At 40.9% G+C, this 21,394-nt stretch overlaps 1 protein-coding gene across 2 annotated transcripts in view; it reads right to left on the bottom strand.

Moving 5' to 3' along the window:
- The window catches only part of MKLN1 (muskelin 1), a 192,301-nt gene that overhangs the window by 14,937 nt on the left and 155,970 nt on the right, over positions 1–21,394 (bottom strand). For both annotated transcript variants that reach the window (XM_030574364.1, XM_030574455.1), the window contains 4 exons: positions 17,972–18,119; positions 16,684–16,798; positions 12,392–12,531; positions 8,149–8,251 (listed from right to left, as the gene is read on the bottom strand). In XM_030574364.1, the coding sequence (XP_030430224.1) occupies positions 8,149–8,251; positions 12,392–12,531; positions 16,684–16,798; positions 17,972–18,119 (506 nt within the window). The remainder of the gene's footprint in view (positions 1–8,148; positions 8,252–12,391; positions 12,532–16,683; positions 16,799–17,971; positions 18,120–21,394) is intronic.

Below are 21,394 nucleotides of genomic sequence, written 5' to 3'. Positions count from 1 at the left end.
AAATCCGTGTTGCAATTCGTCCCAATTACCATTGGCCTCTGTGTCCTTAACTACTTTCTCCCTTAAAATTTTTTCCAAGACCTTGCATACTACAGACGTCAAGCTAACAGGCCTATAATTACCCGGATCACTTTTATTCCCTTTCTTAAAAATAGGCACTACATTAGCAATCCTCCAGTCATACGGCACAACCCCCGAGTTTATCGATTGCTTAAAAATTCTCGCTAACGGGCTCGCAATTTCACACGCCAGTTCCTTTAATATCCTCGGATGGAGATTGTCCGGGCCCTCCGACTTCGTCCCATCGAGCTGTTCAAGTACGGCCTCTACCTCAGTTGCGGTAATATCCACTTCCATATCCACATTCCCGTTTATCATCCCTCCATCATCGCAAGGTTCCTCACTAGTCTTATTAAAAACTGAAGCAAAGTACTTGTTTAGATGTTGGGCCATGCCTAGGTTATCCTTAACCTCCATTCCATCCTCAGTGTATAGCGGCCCCACTTCTTCTTTCTTTGTTTTCTTCTTATTTATGTGGCTGTAGAACCTTTTACTATTGGTTTTGATTCCCTTTGCAAGGTCCAATTCAATGCGGCTTTTAGCCTTCCTCACTTTGTCCCTACATGTTCTGACCTCACCAAGGTAGCTTTCCTTACTGATCCTGCCTTTCTTCCACTCTCTGTAAGCTTTCTGCTTTTGTCTAATCCCCTCTCTGAGTTGCTTGCTCATCCAGTTTGGCCTACAACTCCTGCCCATGGTTTTTTTCCCCTCTCTCGGGATGCAGGCTTCCAACAGTCTCCGCAGCTGCGACTTAAAGTAATTCCAGGCCTCCTCCGCATTTAAATCCACTAATTCCTCCGTCCAATCCACTTCCCTAACTAATTTCCTTAACTCTTTAAAATTAGCCCTCAAGAAGTCAAAAACCCTAATCCCAGATCTACATTTGTTTATCCTTCCATCTAGTTTGAACTGAATCAGCTCATGGTCACTCGAACCAAGATTGTCCCCTACCACCATTTCTTCTACGAGGTCCTCACTGCTCACCAACACCAAATCTAAAATGGCATCTCCTCTCGTAGGTACTTCAACTACTTGATGAAGAAATCCATCCGCTATCACATCCAGAAAAATCTGTCCCCTATTATTCTTGCAAGTACTCGTCCTCCAGTCTATATCCGGGAAGTTGAAGTCCCCCATAATCACACATTTTCCCTTTGTGTTTACTTCATTAAAGACATTAAAGAGGTCTCTATCCATATCCCAATCAGATCCTGGCGGTCTGTAGCACACGCCAAGCACTATCTCTGGGGATGGAGTGGAAATCCTCCAGGGACATCTCCATGAAGTTCTCCTGGAGATACTCCAAAAGCCTTTGCAGAAGATTTCTGGGCAGGGCAGCCTTATTCCGTCCTCCATGGTAGGACACTTGACCACGCCATGCATGTAGCAAGTAATCTGGTATCATTGCATGACAAAGCCTAGCTGCGTATGGTCCTGGTGATTGCTGGCATTCAAGCAACATCCGTTCTTTATCTCACTGTGTTATCCTCAGGAGAGTGATATCATTCATGGTACCCTAGTTGAAATTCAGGAATTTAATTAAGGGAACAGACATGGCCATTCCTATTGGGCTGTTTGCCTGTTGCTTAAAAGAAATCCTTCCTTGCAGGTAGCCAAGTGGGGGGGGGGAGAGAGGTTGGCGCTGAGCTTTTTCGTGTTTGGCCAGCAGTGATTTCATGATACCAGCCACGCGGTGCGGGGGAGGGGTAAAGCGATCATCCCAGAGAATTGGATGGGGGGGGTGGTTTCTGCTGCTGCATGTTAACAGGAAAGAAGCAGCACTGAACGAGATTTGCTTGGTATTTGGGAAAGGAGGGCACTGTGTATATGAAGGCTGCAGAATCCGAAAGACAATGGCTTACACCATGGCTGCATGCAAGCTGAATTCTGCTGCCTGGACCTGCGTCTGTGAGATCTCCAACACCAGAGCCGCAGGCACTCAATATTGAAGATGCAAAATGCAACCTTGTAGTGAAATCACATGTGCTATGTAAGGTGAATAGCGTTGTTCACCGTGAAAGAGTATAACCATTGTTCTGTAAAATGTCTCTCTTTAAATACTTCTCTCCCTTTTTTCCCTCCCTCATGCAGCTGCAAATTTTTCAAGCCTCCCTACTCCATCCCGAAGGCTCTCTCAGATAAGGCGGCGGAAAAAAAAGACGCAAGATGAAATGTTCTCGGAAATCATGGAAGTGACCCGCAATGAAAGAGCTCATCTGAATGAGTGGAAGGACGTGGTATCAAATTACAGGAAAGATGCCAGTGAATGTGAGGACAGGAGGGACGCTCGAGATGAGAGGTGGCAGCAGGAAGATCAGCGGTGGCGGGATGCAACGCTGGGGCTGCTGCGTGATCAAACTGACATGCTCCGACATCTGGTGGAGCTTCAGGAACAGTAGCAGGATCGCAGAGGCAGCTGCAGCCCCTGTGTAACCACCCTCACCATGTTCCATATCCTCCTCACCCAGACGTGTAAGAACACGTGGGGAAAGGCTTTGTGCACCCGCCCACTTCACCCCCGTGGACAGCCCAACCAAAAGGCTGTCATTACTTTGAAATTTTTTAGTGGCCTTTTCCTTCCCTCCTATCTTCCTCCCAAACCACACCTGGGCTACCTTGTCATTCTCTCCCTCTTTTTAAAATGAATTAATAAAGAATACATGATTTTTAAATGATAGTGACTATTTCCTTAGAAAGCAAGCTGGAATTGAAGCGGGAAAGTAGGTTGCTTACAGGGAATGAGTCAATCAAGGGGGGGGGCGGGTTCATCAAGAGGAAACAAACAGCAGTCAGACCGTACCCTGGCCCATGATGAAACTCGTTTTCAAAGCTTCTCTGATGCGCACCGCTTCCTGGTGTGCTCTTCTAATCGCCCTCGTGTCTGGCTGCACATAATCAGCGGCCAGATGATTTGCCTCAGCCTCCCACCCCGCCACAAAGGTCTCCCTGTCAAACAGATAGCTAAGGGTTAATGTTCTTTTACCTGTAAAGGGGTAACAACAGTAACCTGAAACACCTGACCAGAGGACCAATCAGGAAACAAGACTTTAAAATCTGGGTGGATGGAAGTTTTGAGTGTGAGTCCTTTGTTCTTGGTCTGTTCCTTTTCTTGTCTCAGAGTGATCTTTCTATCTCCTGGCTTTCTAATCTTCTGTTTCCAAGTTGTAAGTACAAGGATAGTAAGACAATACGTTTATATTGTTTTCTTTTGTATTTACATGTGTGTAGTTGCTGGAATGTTTTAAATTGTATTCTTTTTGGATAAGGCTTTTTATTCACTTTTTTCCTTAAGCAATTGACCCTGTATATTGTCACCTTAATACAGAGACTATTTTTAATGTCTTTTTCTTTTTTATATAAAGCTTTCTTTTTAAGACCTGTTGGAGTTTTTTCTTTAGTGGGGACTCCAGGGAATTGAGTCTGCCGCTCACCAGGGAATTGGTGGGAGGAAGAAGTCAGGGGGAAAATCTCTGTGTGTTAGATTTACTAAGCCTGACTTTGCATACCCTCTGGGGGAGGGGGAAGAGAGATTAGATCTCTCGGTACTTGTGTTTCAAGGACTGGAAGCAGGGAATCTCCTAGGGTCGTCCAGGGAGGGGAGCCTGGGAGGAGGTAACAAGGAAACAAGGGGAGGGGGTTATTTCCCTTTGTTGTAAGACTCAAGGCATCTGAGTCTGGGGGTCCCTCAGGGAAGGTTTTGGGGAGACCACAGTGAGCTAGGCACTGTATAATTCCTAGCTGGTGGCAGCGATACCAGGTCCAAGCTGGTAACTAAGCTTGGAGGTTTTCATGCTAACACCCATATTTTGGATGCTAAGGTCCAGATCTGGGAAGAAATGTTATGACATGGTGTGCAGTGTTGTGGGAAAGATAGAATCCAGAAGCCAGTAGGAATATTGTATTTTTCTTCTCTGCTAGGGGCTTTTAAGCAGAGAGGGTTCAGTTTCAAAAGGAACCAGAGAGAATTTTTTTTTTCTGTTCTCTCCTGGTAGTAGCTTGCATATTAAGCAAGGAACCATTAAGTTGTGACAAAGGGTCTTTTGTATACAATAGCACTCCGGTTGTGAGTCAAGTACCCAGCAAAACATACATGCAAATAAAGTGGTATTTTTGGTTTAATTTACATTTAAAAGATTAGCTAGAGCAAGAAAAAAAAGGCACTGTTGCTAGGCAAACCCCAGGGGATAACAGAGAGCCTGCAGTTCAGACAACAAACACCAGAGGGCACCCCAACACAAGAAAACAGGAACCATGACTTACAAGGAGAAAAAGGAGGGAGAGGGACAAATCAAAGAAGCAGACCACAGGCGACAACTGGAAAAAAGAGAAAAAGAAGTGGAGCTGAAAGAAAAGGAAGAAACCATCAAACTGGCAGCCTACAAAAGAGAACAAGCAGCCAAAGAGGCAGCCCACAAAAGAAAATAATATAAACGTATTGTCTTACTATCCTTGTACTTACAACTTGGAAACAGAAGATTAGAAAGCCAGGAGATAGAAAGATCACTCAGAGACGAGAAAAGGAACAGACCAAGAACAAAGGATTCACACCCAAAACTTCCCTCCACCCAGATTTTAAAAAGTCTTGTTTCCTGATTGGTCCTCTGGTCAGGTGTTTCAGGTTACCGTTGTTACCCCTTTACAGGTAAAAGAACATTAACCCTTAGCTATCTGTTTATGACATTCCCCCTTACTCTCAGAGATTGTGGAGCACACAGCAAGCAGCAATAACAAAGGGGACATTGATTTGGCTGAGGTCAGAGTGAGTCAGTAATGTGCGTCAGTGCGCCTTTAAATGGCCAAATGCACATTCTACCACCATTCTGCACTTGCTCAGCCTGTAGTTGAACAACTTCTGACTACTGTCCAGGCTGCCTGTGTATGGCTTCATGAGCCATGGCATCAAGGGGTAGGCGGGGTTCCCCAGGATAACTATAGGCATTTCAACATCTCCAACTGTTATTTTCTGGTCTGGGAAGTAATTCCCTTGCTGGAGCCGTTTAAACAGAGTAGTGTTCCTGAAGACGTGAGCGTCATGAACCCTTCCTGCCCATCCCACAAGCATGTTGGTGAAACATCCCTTGTGATCCACCAGTGCTTGCAGCACCATTGAAAAGTACATGTGCTAAATGGTGCCAAGAGGTTCTCAGCCACATTCCAGAATTAAAAAACTAAGAAAATAAAAAAAGAAAATTCCCTTAACCCGATAAATTCATAACAAATGCTAAAATTCTGGAGGTGCCATGCTGTCTCTCATCCGCACTACATTAAACAAAATTAGTTACCAAAGCCAGAGCAAGTTTCTCAAGAACAAATTGTCTGTTTTCTTTGGCACAATGCAAAAATAGCTGAAAAGATATGAAATGAAGTTTAAAAAATGAAATTACTCCTAAGCTAGGATCATTTTATGCAGAATTTTACCTTGCTGCAATCCTTTACAGCAATGCTTACAAACCTCTGAAATCTGTGGTTCACAACATGAACACCAAGTGACACTGAACACCACAGACAATCACACTACACTACAACAGACAAATCCAATCAGCTTGCTGCTTTGCAAAACTGTGACCAGTGAATACAAGTTGGTTGGAGACAGAGCAGAGATGGGGAAGGTAAAGGAGAGAGGAAAGACAGCCGTGAGAGGAGATCTGAAGAGAATCAAACTTAGCAGTCCTACAATGCTGAGCTATATTCAGCACACTGAGTCAATAAGATATACGGCCCTTGCTATGAAATAGACCACATCTCTGTTATGGGTGGCGCCAGGGATCGTGCAGGCATCTGTGCTCGGAAACCATGAAACTTCTGCTTCAATTTTCATCCAAAATATGGCATCAGTACAGAGAACACCACTCAGGAGCCATTTGGAGATGTCGTGGCAGTGCCAGAAGCCAACTCAATGAGATAACCGGAAGGGAAATTGACGTCATGGAAATATACCCCGTCAGTATCAGTGCAGCGTGGGCATAAAGCCATCTGACTGGCAGCTCTGTTCTCATACAACAAGCCTATGAGAACTGAAGCTACTGGAACAGAAGAGATTGTAAAGGAAGAAGTTGCAAAAGATTTTCAGCAGCTGCTCTAACTCTGCTAAATAGTAAATACTGATCTGGCAAAGAGAAGCAAGAGGAAAAAGGTCAAAAAATTCAAGCATTACGCCTGCAAAGAGATAAGGTGTAGTGAAATTACAAATATTATCCTGAAGAGAGAGAGAGAGAGGGAGAGAGAGAGAGGCAGGCAGGCTGGCTTAGGGCCCTGCACATCGGGATTGAAGCTGTTCCCTGGAATCACAGGTTCACATGGTACCATGGTCAACTCAAACATTTCACGCTTGCAAGGTAGATAAATTGAATAGCATGCAGTTTACTGTGAGAGTATCTTGCAGAGACTTTGTGAAAGTATTGTGAAATATTTTGGGATCCTCTATGCACTACATGAAATTTAATTCAAATACTTTTCAACCTGAAAAGTAGCAAGCATTTCCTGTTATTTTTCTTCCTAATCTGTCCCAAATGAGAGAAAAGATGTGAAGATAGCTAGTATGAGTCAATTTCAGTGTGAAGCTCATAATTTAGACATGTTGTATGGATATGTTATCTATTAAATCTGGCAACATAACATTAGCATGTCAATTATGTTACTGAAAATGAATTGCAATCTATGATAAAGTAATTAAACAACCATTTCCAGGATCCTGATACCAGCAAATTAGTTTCCAAAGTCCTGTCACCCTATAACCGCAGCACCATATTGCATATGGCCTTCAGTAACAGCCCCACAAAAACAAAGCTTTTAGAGGCTATACTTAGACAACTTCTATTTGCTTAGAACAACTTATGATCTAGCCAGCACACTAAGGGGCTTTGAGCCAGAGGCTCCCCAAGTTCTTATCACAGCTTTGATACTGACTTGACACATGAACTAGGGCAAGACATTTAGTTACTGAGCCCAATTCTCGCCTCATACCAGCTTTACAAGGGTAACTATCCACTGACTTCAGTGGAGCTACTTCTCATTTGCACCAATGTAAGGAAAGTAAGGAACACTCTAACCAGTTAAAATGAGGCAACTGAGACAGAGTGATAAGGGTTACATGTTTGTACAGCACTTTGAAGGTCCAAAGTACTATACATAAGTGCACAAAGAAGCAAAACCCAAAAGCCTATCCTAAAACTTCATAAATTCAGTAAGTTATCTAAGGCTGCTATTAGATTTCCTTAATCCCTTTTGTAAAGAGACATATGTAATGGAGAGAAGCTGCCTGAAATTCCTATCAGCTCTTGGGAACTTATGGCTTCATTTGTGCTGTGGGAACCAACTTACTCCTGAAAAAACCAAATATGTGCACTGAAAAATGTGATAAGGCCATATAAAAGCCTTAGTGATCAACATACATAAAAAAATCCAGAGTGAGAAATATATATTCTGGAGAAGAGCTCAATTTTTTCCTTCAGAACTATTTAAATATGTACAACCCAAATGAAAAAATATTCTGAGATATCACCTTCAGGGGTGATGTCTGATATCAGAGTATCCTTTTACATCTTCTTAATATAACATAATAGCAGCATTTCCTTTTATTGGGTGCAATATAATGCACTTTCCATAGCACAACCAATTAACTATAAGTCTGTGCCATTTTATACAGAGTTTATATTGCATTAAACCCCCCAAACACAAGACAGCCCGTTAGAATTAAATCTAAGGCCCCCTGTGCATGCAGTTTTTTTTACTGATAGCTATTTTGATTACTGAAAAAACTGGAGTTTTTAAAAAAATAGCAATATAGTTATACTAGTAAATCCCCTAGCTTAGATGCAGTTATACTGGCATAAAGGTGCCTTACATTGGTGTAGCTATTCCCATATATAAAAGGAATAAGCTATACTGGTATAAGTACCTTCATATCAGTATAACTGCAACCACATTAGGGAGTCGTACCTCTAAACTATTCTGATACAGTTAAAGAAATACATGTGTGTAGAGAAGGTCTAAGAAAACCTAAGTAACTCTAGAAGTTCCACAGTATGAACTTTTACATTCTATTTTTTTTTTTAAACTGAAAAATAGGGAGGTAGTTTTCACTCTTACCTCTTTTGTCTCCTCAGGGTCAGAATGATCCACAGTTACATATAAATCATTCTGTAAGTATTTCAGTGCACTGAGTGGGTCAGTTTGGGCCTTTTCTTCAAACCTGTAAAGTGGAAGGAGATAAGAAACTTGTATGTGATTGTAAGACACACTCAAAACAAGCACTGTTTTCATTTACCTTGAACTCAGTTACTAAACACTGTTTTATGAGAGCAAAAGTCGCACATGCAAATTATTCAGTGAACTGCTTAAAGCACATGAACTCTATGCCAGAGGAGCCCCCTCCTGCTAAAAGTCTGGGTTCAGAAGCAGCATTCTAAGGTGCTCAGGGGAAATCAAAGCTAGCGACTTTGATCCCTTTGCTAAAATAACCAAGTACCTCAAAGCTTTACAAGCTGTTGTTCATAAGGTACTCTGTACTAAAACATTAGGCAAATAAGTGTGGTGTATCCATTTCACAAAGAGATACACTGAGGCATGAGGAAGTGAAGTCATTTGCCAAAACAGCAGATGCAGAGCTAGAACTCAAAATTTCTAACACCCACTACCTACAATCAAGACACAAAATGTCCAAAACCTGATCTAACCACCTTTAAAAAAACCAATAGCAAATTTCATCCAAAATATTCCCTTAGGAATGAATACAAGGGCTGCAAATGTCTTAAAAGTATGGTATTCAGGCACCCACCAACCAAAAAGGAATAAACCTAGGACTTCAAGTTGGTCTGACCCAAAGACAAGTGAATGGACAGATCGGACAATCTTGCTTTGGAGATTAATTCTTCAAGCAACCTAATGAAAAGCCTATGTAACTGAGAGAATCAGTTTCCTCCCCATGTTATTAACTGAAAGAACCCTCTAGTTCTATGGTTTGTAATATCGATCGAAGCAGCCACTCTCAAACCAACAGCATGTTTACAAGTCACAAAAGAAGCTGCTGTGACTTTTCTGTACCAAAAGCACTTAGCAATTGTTATCTACCTTGTTCATTGCGGATCTCGAGAGGACAGAACTTGGAATAACCTGCTTCAGAAAGCATGGGTCTTTTTAGAAGCTAAATGGAGATTTCACTACAATAGTAGCAATAAGATTTCCTTCTTCTATAGGCCACTCATGCACTTGAATAGGTCTTACATTCCATCCAGTAGAGGGCAGAGATGACTCAGTTTAAAAAGATGCCAAATCGAGAATGTCAGCAATTTTTTTTTCAAAAAGATGCAGTTCTATATCTACATTTTTCAACAGGCTGAATCTCAATGCCAACCCAATTGTGCTATGCTAAGGAATTCCTTCAGTTTGGTTTAGAACATCTCCTTTGATCAGGGTGGATAAAATTGGCTTAAAATTAAAAACAAATCTGTTTCTTCACATTGTATTTTATTTAAATTAAATAAATTTTCTTTTTTTAAAAAATAAATGTATTGGAAATTGTGACAACATATGTTAAGGCCTAAAATTTACTATGACTTATTAAAATAAATTAAATAATATTTCAAGCATCACATTTGTTGCCAAAGTTTTAAAGAATGTCATACTGAACTGATTGAAGTCACTGCATAAGCGCCTGGAACCAGAGTTTGCTGAAGTGCACTAGCCACTTCTGCAATTGCAGAGAGAATATTCTCTTTATTTCAGTTTATTCAATTCAATGACTAGTTCATTCTAAGTTGAGAAACTAATTGTGAGTTGAAGCAAGAAAGTTTGTTCTCTTCCACTCTACAAATAAAAATGAGGTAAGGGGATGAGATCTACTAGTTCTAAAATCTTGAGGGTCATGATGGCCAGAAACAACCAGTTCAATTCACTAACTACAGATATACTTCCTCTACTTAATCAATTAGTTTTAAAAGCAAAACATGTTTTGACTCTCTCTTATTGTCATAAACAGATAAGAAAAGTTAATAGCACAGAAATACTTTATATCTCTTTGCCTGGAAAGGGTTAACAAGAACAGTGAGCCTTGCTGTCACCTGACCAGAGGACCAATCAGAGGACAGGATACTTTCAAATCTTGAGGGAGGGAAGTTTTTGTGCTGTGCTGTTAGTTTTGGTGGTTGTTTACTCTGGGGTCTCAAAGGGATCAGACGTGCAACCAGGTTTCTCTCCAATCTCTCCAATACAGGCTCTTATAAGTTCAGACTAATGAGTACTAGGTAGATAAAGCAAGTTAGGCTTATGGTTGTTTTCTTTATTTGCAAATGTGTATTTGGCTGGAAGAAGTTCAAATGTGTATTTGGCTGAAAGGAGTTCAAATTGGTATTTTGCTGAAAAGATTTTAATTTGTACTTGTATACTTAGGCTGGGAGGGTGTTCCCAGTGTCTATAGCTGAAAGACCCTGTACCTATTCCATTTTTTTTAAATTTACAAAGATAATTTTTCACTGTTTTTTCTCTTTAATTAAAAGCTTTTCTTGTTTAAAAATCTAATTGTTTTTTTATTCTGGTGAGACCCCAGGGGACTGGGTCTGGATTCACCAGGGAATTGATGAGAAGAAAGGAGGGAAGGGGGAGAGAAAGGTTGATTTCTCTCTGTGCCAGGATTACTTTCTCTCAGGAAGAGTCTGGGAGGGGGAAAGAGAAGGAGGGAGGAAGGTGAATTGTCCTCTCTGTTTTGTGATTCAAGGAGTTTGAATCACACAGTGATCTTCCAGGGTAACCCAGGGAGGGGGAAGCCTGGGAGAGGCAACGGTGAGGGAAAGGGTTTACTTTCCTTGTGTTAAGATCCAGAGGGTCTGGGTCTTGGGGGTCCCCGGGCAAGGTTTTGGGGGGACCAGAGTGTACCAGGCACTGGAATTCCTGGTTGGTGGCAGCGCTACAGGTTCTAAGCTGGTAATTGAGCTTAGAGGAATTCATGCGGGTACCCCATCTTTTGGACGCTAAGGTTCAGAGTGGGGAATTATACCATGACACTTATGTATCCAGCACATTTAAGGTAGCTTTATTTAACGAACAGAACAATTTAAAAATTCTGTTTTTGTCATGAATAATGATAAAAAAATCAGTAATTAAATGCATTATTCACCATTTTCTCAAAAGTAAAAATTAAGAAACCGAATACATTTATGTTAAGCAATAACTGCTTAAATAAAATGTGCATATAATATATCCTTTTGGTTAGCAAAGTCTCAAATTTAGTTGCAAATCAATATGTATTAATGGTTACTAACCAATGAGAATCAACCTCTCTTTATCAAGATAAAGACACTAATGCAAAACATGATTATAATACATTATTTAAATCAAGTTTACAGCTTACTGATTAACATCAGTAATATAAATGATTTTGGTTTAAATCAAGTCACTGTCTTTGATTATCTCCTTCCTTTAAAAAAAGTTCACGTCTTTTAGGAAGCTGCATGGATGGTCCAAAGGCAGAAGTTACCATGAATTAGCAGTCAAGGGGAAGGAGAGATTGATGTAATATTGACAGTGTACCAGATTCACCAGTAAGTGCTGGTTAAGCTTCAGCTCTATTTCATATGACTAGAAGCCTCAGATATTGTACAGTATAAAACAGGACATTCAAGCCCAAATTGACAAACCTGAGCATGCCTGACTATGCAAATCTACCTCTTCATGTTTTCTACATGGCCATTTGAAAAAAGAGCTCTTACTGAAAAGCTAAACTGAAACTTTAGCTAATAGCTGCATAATACAAGCACATACTTCTACTGCACAGTAAGACATCAAAGAAATCTCATCCCCATGCAAGTACTTGTAGACTTTCATCTACTTTCTTCTTAACCTTTTCTTTGATAAACCAACTAGGTCCATATGAATCCTAGAAACATTTTCATGTGAACCAGTAAGGGTGTAAATTTTCAGATGTGCAGGGGAATTTGGACATATGGCCTTGCTAACACCACTGGAAGACATAATTGCCTACTAGAACACTGCTTTAGGAATGTGTCATTGACTTCTTTAAGAGACAACAAGAATATCTGGGTTTATTTGAAAAGAAGCAAAAAATAATAGGGGAACCTATAACAATTTTCAAAGAGTCTCCCTATTTCCCCACAAAACTTCTATCCAGATACTCCATGGACATTCAGTATACAATTCTGTATATGCTGAAAAACACACAAATGAAAAATAATTGGGAAACTTATAACCCGTTACATAATCAGGGCAGTGACATATCTACAAAATAATGACAGATAGTATTAAAATTCTCTAAAAAGCTTTTGAAAAGGCTAAAATTTGTAATTAATCATCTCAAAAGAAGCCGTCTCAGCTATTATACCTGTGCTTTCTTATAAGGTATTTGCAGTGTCTCAACAGGTATTCCTTCGAAGGTCGACAGAGCTTCAGTGACCAGAAGTCATCCAGCCTCATCTTTGGAGAGCAGGATTTCCCAGGATTTCCTCCAAACAAATAATGAACCTATGTAAGCCAGAGACAGTTTTTAAATTGATATGTGCACATGTATTAAACATTTACTGTACATTTGACAAGTCACGTCTCTGAAGATGTTATTCTACTACATACACAGGTGGGTTTTTTTGAAAACCTATTCCAAGTTATTACTACGCTTGCTTCACTCTACTGAATCTGCTGATCAATAAATTGAGAACTAGTAATTCTCCTCAAGCTTACTGTCTAGCACGATGAAAAATATAAGTCTGTGCTGCCAAAGACTAGTATGTGTCTTACTTTAAGATGACATCTTGAAATGATCTCTAATATCCATAAACTATACAACTTCTTTCAAAATGTTCTTTAGGTTACTGTATCTATTGAAGAGAGAAGCCCATATTAATGCAACAGCCCTTCAAAGTGAATATGGTAGAGGCTATGTGGAAGTAACAATAGAAATTCAACCTTTTTATTGTATATCGTCTCCCAATACATTTTGCTCATTAGGCTTTTCTGGCACTGCTGCTCAGAAAGACTTATGGCATAATGACTTCTCGACAGTGACAGATTGCCAATATACTCTCCATTCTTGACCTCCAAGACGCTGACTCTGAAGTAGACAAACAGTTATCTGCCAGAGGCAGAACACCAGTGTGTGGTAGGGCCAAATCAGAGCATAGCTACTATAAAGGCCAAGGGCCCAGGGTCCTGGAGTCACATGACAACACACTCTCTCTTTTGGTTGCAAAGAAAGTCTTGAAAACATAACTTTGCAGACAGCCTGCAACAATGGTGCTCTGATGTACTACCTATTCTAGTCATCCTAATAAGTTAACAACTTGGAAACCCATTACTATGGAAGTGCCATCACCACTGCAGAGGGCATTGGGGGGATCCTCACTGCTACCACTGAATCATGATTCTGATTGAGAATTGTGAGCAGCTTTCTGGGTTTGTGAAAGCAAAGTCCTCTCTTCTGAGTTAGACCCCAACTCATCTGAAGACAGGGACCAGTCTTCTAGGGCAGTGGTTCTCAACCAGGGGTCCAGGGGCCACTGGGGGGCTGTGATCAGGTTTCAGGGGGTCTGCCAAGCAGGACCAATGTTAGACTTGTTAGGGCCTAGGGCAGAAAGCTGACCGGATTCCCTCTGCATGGGGCTGAAGCCTGGGGCCCTGAGCCTCACCACCTGGGATTGAAGCAGAAGCCTGAGCAACTTAGCTTTGCGGTGTCCCCTGCAGCACAGGCCCTGGGCAACTGCCCTGCTTGCTACCCCCTAACACCAGCCCTGGCTTTTATATGCAGAAAACCACTTATTGTGGCACAAGTGGGCCATGGAGTTTTTATAGCACGTTTGGGGGGCCCCAGAAAGAAAAAGGTTGAGAAACCTTGTTCTAGGGAGGCCTAAAGAACGCTCAAAGGATAGTGATTGTGGGCTGATCCCAGTCCAGCAGAATGCTTTTAAGAGTGGAAGTATCAGGAGCTACCCACACAAACAGGGATGGGTCAGTAGGGACTGTTAAGGCCCCCATTGTCTTAATACGACCATAGTTATATGGACGAATACTCAAGTAGCCTCTGGAAGGACAGATTTGTTTTCATTATCTTATAATACAATAGCCTGGTTATGAGATGTTCTACATGGCGAATTACAAGAGGCTTGTTCACTTCAGCTCCTACCTTAACTGGAGGCAAAGCAAAGAGCTAATGGGATAAAGTGTCAAATTGGAAAGGATGCATCCTGAAATGAACCAGCCCCACCCAGGATTTCATAAGTGATTGCTATTATTGCACTGGAACAGATAAAGCACCGATGAATACTATAATTCACTGCAAAAGAGAGAAGAATTAATTGCACACAGTAAGTTCTAAGGAGTTGCTATGAAAAAAAGGAAGGAAAAGCCAAGACACTGAAAATTAATACATTTGAGAAAGCCCTTGCTCCCATCTCCTCGTTTTTATCATTTAGGGGTACACAAAAAGATTTATATGTATAAACAACAAGTACGGTGTACAGTTCACATTCTGCTGGTTTGCATCCAGCAGTACCACAAACTCAACGTTACAACTTTTAGTCTCAGATATCAGAAGGCTGTACAGGTAAGTATTCCTACATACCCAAATTACTAGAAGCTGTGGCACTAATGACCAGTTAAATGATACAGCACTGGTAAATGCATTACAACATCTCTGCTCAAAGCCTCTATTTCTGCCAGCATTAAGGGCAAGTTTTGAAAAATAAAGTCATGTTGTTGAAAGCACTTCAGGATAACTAAGATGTTTCCCTCTAATTATGAGGCAGAGTCCATGACCTCTTTACAACAAGGAGATGTAAAGCACAAGCAAAGTGGAAAGCAAGTAGTATTGATTTTTTCTCTTCCTTTACTGGATTTAAAAAAAACCCACTTATGACCTGAAAACTCATCTGTTGAATACTAAATATCCCAGAGGGTTCTGCAATTGCAGAGACTCAAAAATTTCTCCTCCTCCATATATTCATTCCCCTCCTCCCCAAAATCACAATTTTAGAGTCCATAGAAGGGAGATTCCTCATTTATATCACGGGAGTCCAGAATGGTCATTTGAACAGAGGCTTCTAAAAGAACGTGTGGCTTCTCATATAGAGTGAATTCAAGATAGGAGCCATGATTCAGCAACCCAGCAGAATTCTGCTCTCAGTCTTGTATGGTTTAACACATTTAGGATATGTCTACATTGCAATCTAGAGGTGTGACTGCAGCATGATTAGACATATGCTAGCTTTAACCATGCTAACATGGCTAAAAATAACAGTGTATGTAGTGGCACGGGCTTTAATGCAGACTAGCAATGCAAGTACATATATGGAGATATACCTATTTCAGAACTTCTGGAAGGGACCCTGAAAGGTCATCGAGTCCAGCCTTCACTAGCAGGACCATGTACTGATTTTGCCCCAGATCCCTAAGTGGCTCCCTCAAGGACTGAACTCACAACCCTGGGTTTAGCAGGCCAATGCTCAAGCCACTGAGCTATCCTTCCCCTGATAGTACATACCCAAGGGTCACCAGCATACTTGAAAGCCTGTGCTGAAGCCTGCAATGCTGCATCCACACTGCTGCTGTTATCCATGCTGCAGCTGAGTTCTGGACTGCAGTACAGACCTATTCTTAAGTGACAGCAGTTAATTTTACTGCACCAGTTGTCTATTCCGCACCAGTAATTTGAATGACAAGTTTCCCCTGTACAAGCAATATTTATTCTTCCTAAATTAATACAAGATTTTAAAGTTTGGTGAATTTGAATTACATGCCCCAAAACTGCCTGTGTCTCACAACGCCATTTGCTGGGAGCCCACAAGATGAGTATGTGAAATGGAAAATATTGCAACCATCCTCATTTGTACTATGCAATTGAATATGACAGCATAAGCCAGCCAGCATGTGCTGCTCCATATTGACTGAGCAGATCAAGATGGAGTGCTGCATGCATGGACTTAGCCTCCATAGGCTTTACCTATGTTTTAAACAGGGGAATGATTGTGAGCTAACCTCACTACGAAACTTTATAGGCAGCATTCGTCCCATAGGCTGCTTTTTTGGCCGCCTCTAACTTAGCACTATCATGCCTATTAATATTATAAAGCAGGGGTCGGCAACCTTTCAGAAGTGCTGTGCCGAGTCTTCATTTATTCTTTCTAATTTAAGGTTTCGAGTGCCAGTAATACATTAACGTTTTTAGAAGGCCTCTTTCTGTAAGTCTATAATATATAACTAAACTATTGTTTGTAAAGTAAATAAGGTTTTTAAAATGTTTCAGAAGCTTCATTTAAAATTAAATTAAAATGCAGAGCCCCCCGGACTGATGGCCAGGACCCAGGCAGCGTGAGTGCCACTGAAAATCAGCTTGCATGCTGCCTTCAGCATGTATGCCACAGGTTGCCTACCCCTGTTACAAAGGAAGCAGCAGCAGCTCAGTAACTCGTATGTTGAATTGATTCACCATCACCAATAGATCTTCCCATCACCCATAGGGCCAAACTCAACTATTAGACAAAGCAAAGTGCATTGCACCATGTCATATCACCATCAGCTTCTTTTGCTTTATCACAGGCAAAGACACAACCATCTTATTTTTTAGATCTACAGTTATGCCCACTAAATACAACTGAAATCTAGCACTCTGAAAATAGACACCCATACCTTGTGCAACTCATCATACACCAGCTGATGGGCAAACCTCGGGCAGGGCTCCTCCTCCTGAAGGCTTTTACTTGGATTATCTTTTGCTGCTTGATCATTCTTATAGACACAAGACCTGGAACACAGGGTAATAGTCAAACAAACATTCTCCCACTAGCAAATGAGAATTAGCTACAGGTAGAACAAGCAGTTAGCAAAAGAGAAGCTTGCATAAAATGTGGTGTTGATTAAAACTCAAACTGTGTGCAAGGTAGGTATCTGGTTCCTTAACAGAGGGCTGTGGGAGACTATCAGAGAAAAGGTAGGTGACAAATGGCCATTCCAGGGAACAGGAGGTCTTATTTATTAGTTTCAGTTTGCCCCACCTAATCCCAAATAAATGTACCATATAGGAAATGACTTCCCTGTCAACCACAGTTGGCAACCTTACTTCAAGTCTGGTGTCGTATGAAACACTGTCACTTCCGAAGGGTAATATGTGATAGATACAGCATCAGATGTAATTACATTTGCTTTCCACAACCAACTCTCTGTGTGTGAGTGATGTTCTCAAGTATTCGGATTTTAATATCTAAACTGTATTGTTAAATTTCTTCACCTAAATTTGGGTTACTGCTGATTTTGTTTTAAAAGTCAAAAAATACATACTTTGTATTTGTGGATAACCTAAGCACTATATCCAGATGTACAGGCACATTTCTTAACCCATATATTATATAATTTTTCTTAACATTAGCTTTTTAATTTCTACTTCAGCTACGTTTTGCCTTATGCATGGTAGCTGTTACAGTACTCAGTAGGCAAACGGTTAATTTGAAACTGCTATAACATTTTAATTACATAGGGCAAAATTTTCAAAGTATTTAAATGACTTAGTAGCCCATGACCCATTAATTTAAGTGGGACAATGACTTCACCCATTAATTTTCTGGGGTCATGTAGTGGCACCCAACTGGTATACATCACACTAAACAGAAGTAAGAGGAGAGGTTTGGATCAAAGATGCTACCTGGGAAGTGACCCTGGACCATATGTTTTTAAAGGTCTCTCGCTGGAGGCCATCCCCTACCCACCCACCCAGTAAAGCTGCAGGGAAACCAAGTTATCCAACTCAGTAGGATGAAAGCCTGAGTCAACCCTGTCTGCATCTGAAAGTGTTGTAGGGGGAAGAGGCTTTTTAAATATACTACTTTCCTACCATCCCACAAGTACAAAATGGAATAATTTTCAAAAATTAGGGAGGTTAACAACTGCATCTTGCTTTCAGAGAAGCTTTTCATTTACTTACCAGCTGTTCCTCACAATGTCATAAATCCAGAAAGAGTTCCTAACATTCTCTTCCCGTTTCTCTTTGTCTTTACTGAGCCCAGATAACACATGTATTTCGTTCAGTTCTGGATCAATGGTGGCTCTCTGAGTGAAACCTGTCATAGGAACTGTTCAGTAAGAGAGAAAGTAAATGTAACATCCTAAACAGAACAATGGAAGCAGATACCAGAGAAGGGAGAATTGAAGGAATTGGATATAATATGAAAATAAAATATAATCTGCAAGCAGAGTCTGATTGTTAGGCATGGGGACCTCTATTTAGCTAGGTATTCTTTATTTGGCAGAAATTGGTTTTCTCTCATATCCTGTACACTGCTGAGATATACTTGGCATTAAAGAAACACTTAAGTAAATCCTTTGATTTACACCAAGAACTTCTTTGCCTTTTAATTCCACGGTAATAAGGTGCCACATCTCTGCTAGAGGGAGAAGATTGCAAAGAACTACGGGCAACTGCTTCATTTTGATAATATTCAGCAGAGCACAATTTTTTTTTTTTAAACCAAGACAAGGCTAAGTGGATTTTACTACACAGAGTTGCACCAGCTGAAGCTCAAGGTGTGGTTTTAAACAGTTAAATCAGTGCAAAAAGACTTTTTGGTTTAAACCAGGCTTATTTTGCTTTAGGTTAAATCTATTAGCAACAAGTTTAGGCTACACTGAAATGAATGTGCCTGGACAGGGGTTTCTGCCAGTTTTTCTGTGAACTATGGCTGCTATATCTCAGCAAGTGAAGGGAGCTCTGGGCCCTTTAAATTCCCGCCCGAGCCTCCCACCCCGAGGTGGTGGCGGCAGAGCTCCCACAGTGATTTAAAAGGCCTGGAGCTCTGCAGCAGCCAGAGCCCTGGACCCTTTAATTTGCCTCTGAGCCCCAGGGCTCCCAGCCATCTCTACAGCTGGTAGCTCCAGGGGTGATTTAAAGGCCCTGGGGCTCCCAGCCACAGCCGGATCCCCAGAGCCTTTAAATCTTGTAAGGCCTCGCCTCTTCCGGGTGAGGCCACACCTCTTCCTGTTGAGGCCACACCCCCGTTCAGGACTCTAGGTGTACCAGTAATTCCTGCAAGTTACTTTCACCCCTGACCATGACAAAAAATAATTGACTACCCCTGGACAAAAGGGTACTGTGAGGAAGTTGTATTTTTTGCACTAAGAAAAACTGTGGTATAAACATCAAGGTATTCTTCTCTTTTCTACCTTCAGATTTAGAAACGGTGACATACTGAAGATTCCTGAAGGTTTCATTTTATGTAGTTCCCTGAAACAGCGTCATCAAATTAGCAGTTTGGCAGTCCTAACTGTTTGTTGTGTAATTCTTATTTCCTGTTTCCCCAGGCAACCATCCTTTCAAATGCACTCATAACCAACACGTGATCTTTGTTTATCGATTCTGCTCGTCTCATTTTTCTTTCTGGGTCAGTTTACAAAGGCTGGTGAAGGTTCCTGGCTCTCAGTCAAGTTGCTTGGCAGGCGAACTCTCAAGGCGCTTACATGTAGCAAATTCTCCCTCCAATTAACTATGAAACTGCATACACGTATATACAATCTTGTTCTTCCTTGGAAGGGAAGCCCTGTGCTAACTACTTTTTTACATTATTATTAAACAATATACAGAATTGCATTTTACAAGCCTGTTTGCAACAGAATTTAGTATTATGCTTCACTATTTTCATATGCTGGGTCAGGAAAGTAACTTACACTGATTTAAAAAAAATCTGGACAGTACTCATTTCTCTACAAAAAGACAAATAAGCCATTCAGTAAGTCTCATATTCAAATCTGTAGTCAGATAAAAACACAGACATATATAATACATCTAGTTCACACTTTAATATGTACAACGCACCAGTGAAACTGCACATTTGAGCACCACTCAAGGTTCTTTCCAGGCTCCAATTATGCTCCTCAGTGAAAAGCACAAGTCCTTGGAGATCTTTAACTAACCTAGTCTTTCCCCGCTCCTACCTGTAGCTTTTGTCTCAATTTCCATGTCAAGTTTACGAGTGAAAGGTTGCCTCTAGCTAGCAGCAATGCACATTTGAGCTGTTTCTGGCCTGTGCATCATCTTTAGTGATAAATAGAATTTGGTCAGAAATGTCATCTATGCAACACTACTATCTTCTGCCTTGCAAGCGAGGGGGAAATTGGCCCAAAGGCCCAGTACCTCACTCTCTCGTACCTGTGTTGGCTCTGTAGGACTATCCAGAGTAACGAACAGTTAAAAAAATAGTGCATATATACATAACAGACTCCCTAGGTCAGAGCTGCATTATAGTACAATTGAGAGGAATATGATGCATGTATTACACTATTGTTCATATTGGAAGTATATAGACTTCTTTAGAGAGAGGCAGAGTCAGTCAGTAAAATGTGATTTGTTGGGGGTTAGATATGTTAAAGAATTTCTTACTCTGACATTTCTTTGCTTTTACGGGCTTATGTGGGTGGCTTTTCCCTTAACAGAAACCAGTTATGGTTGCTTTCAATTTCTTTCTTTGTGCGAACATAAATATATTCAGAATAAAAGGGTGAGAAAACTGGGATCCTTGAAGAACAGACTGTTTAGTTATAGCCTCCCTGTTTAAACGCTGTTGTAAAACACTTGCATTTCCCTCTGGCCTAGGAGTGATTCTCCATAGTGTATGAAGGATACTATATAAAGTAAGTTTATTGTATTTAAATGAAGAAGAAAATCTTTGAGAAAAGGTTATCCTGTAAGAGCAAAGAAAATACAAAGCTTACTGGCAAAGGTAACGAACAAAAGTGAGTAAGACCAGATGAGATCCACTCAAGGTGAAATATCAGGGTTCACCTAGAATGAGAATAAAAAATGGTTCAAATTCACTCACTCCCCCAGCCCCAAGTGTCAGTCAACCACCTCCTGACAAAAGGTTCAAAATGGAGGGAGTTTGGAGATGGATAGGAGGTAGGCCGCTTGCCACAGTATTGGTGTTTTAACATGGGGAAAGCGGTGGAACAGATAACCGCAGAACTAGAACCTCACACCTTGACCACATACACAAGTTGTACTGCTTCAATTCACTCAGCTTAGAAACTGAAGTGGTTAAACACACAAGTTTGTGTTGAGACACGGCCTTTTACTCAATCCTTTACAGAGGAAGAGAAAGCAAAAATATTATTGGAACAGAATGAAAAAAGGCTCGGGACTGAACAAGTTCCTGAAAACAACAAAATTGATCAGACAGCAGTGGAACTAGGGCACGCTAATTGGAAGATGCTGGGTAGAGCAATATTTCAGCCTAGAAAACACTGAAACCTTTAAGGGTGTTTACCAGATGTTTGTTTGATTCCTATCAATGAGCACAAAAACATATAAACCACCAAACTGTACGAAAAACTAACCGTTCCGATAGAAGGTACAACT

This window comes from Gopherus evgoodei, chromosome 1 (genome assembly GCF_007399415.2).
Source record: "Gopherus evgoodei ecotype Sinaloan lineage chromosome 1, rGopEvg1_v1.p, whole genome shotgun sequence".
Lineage (NCBI taxonomy): Eukaryota > Metazoa > Chordata > Testudines > Testudinidae > Gopherus > Gopherus evgoodei.
This window is presented reverse-complemented; position numbering and strand designations above follow the sequence as displayed.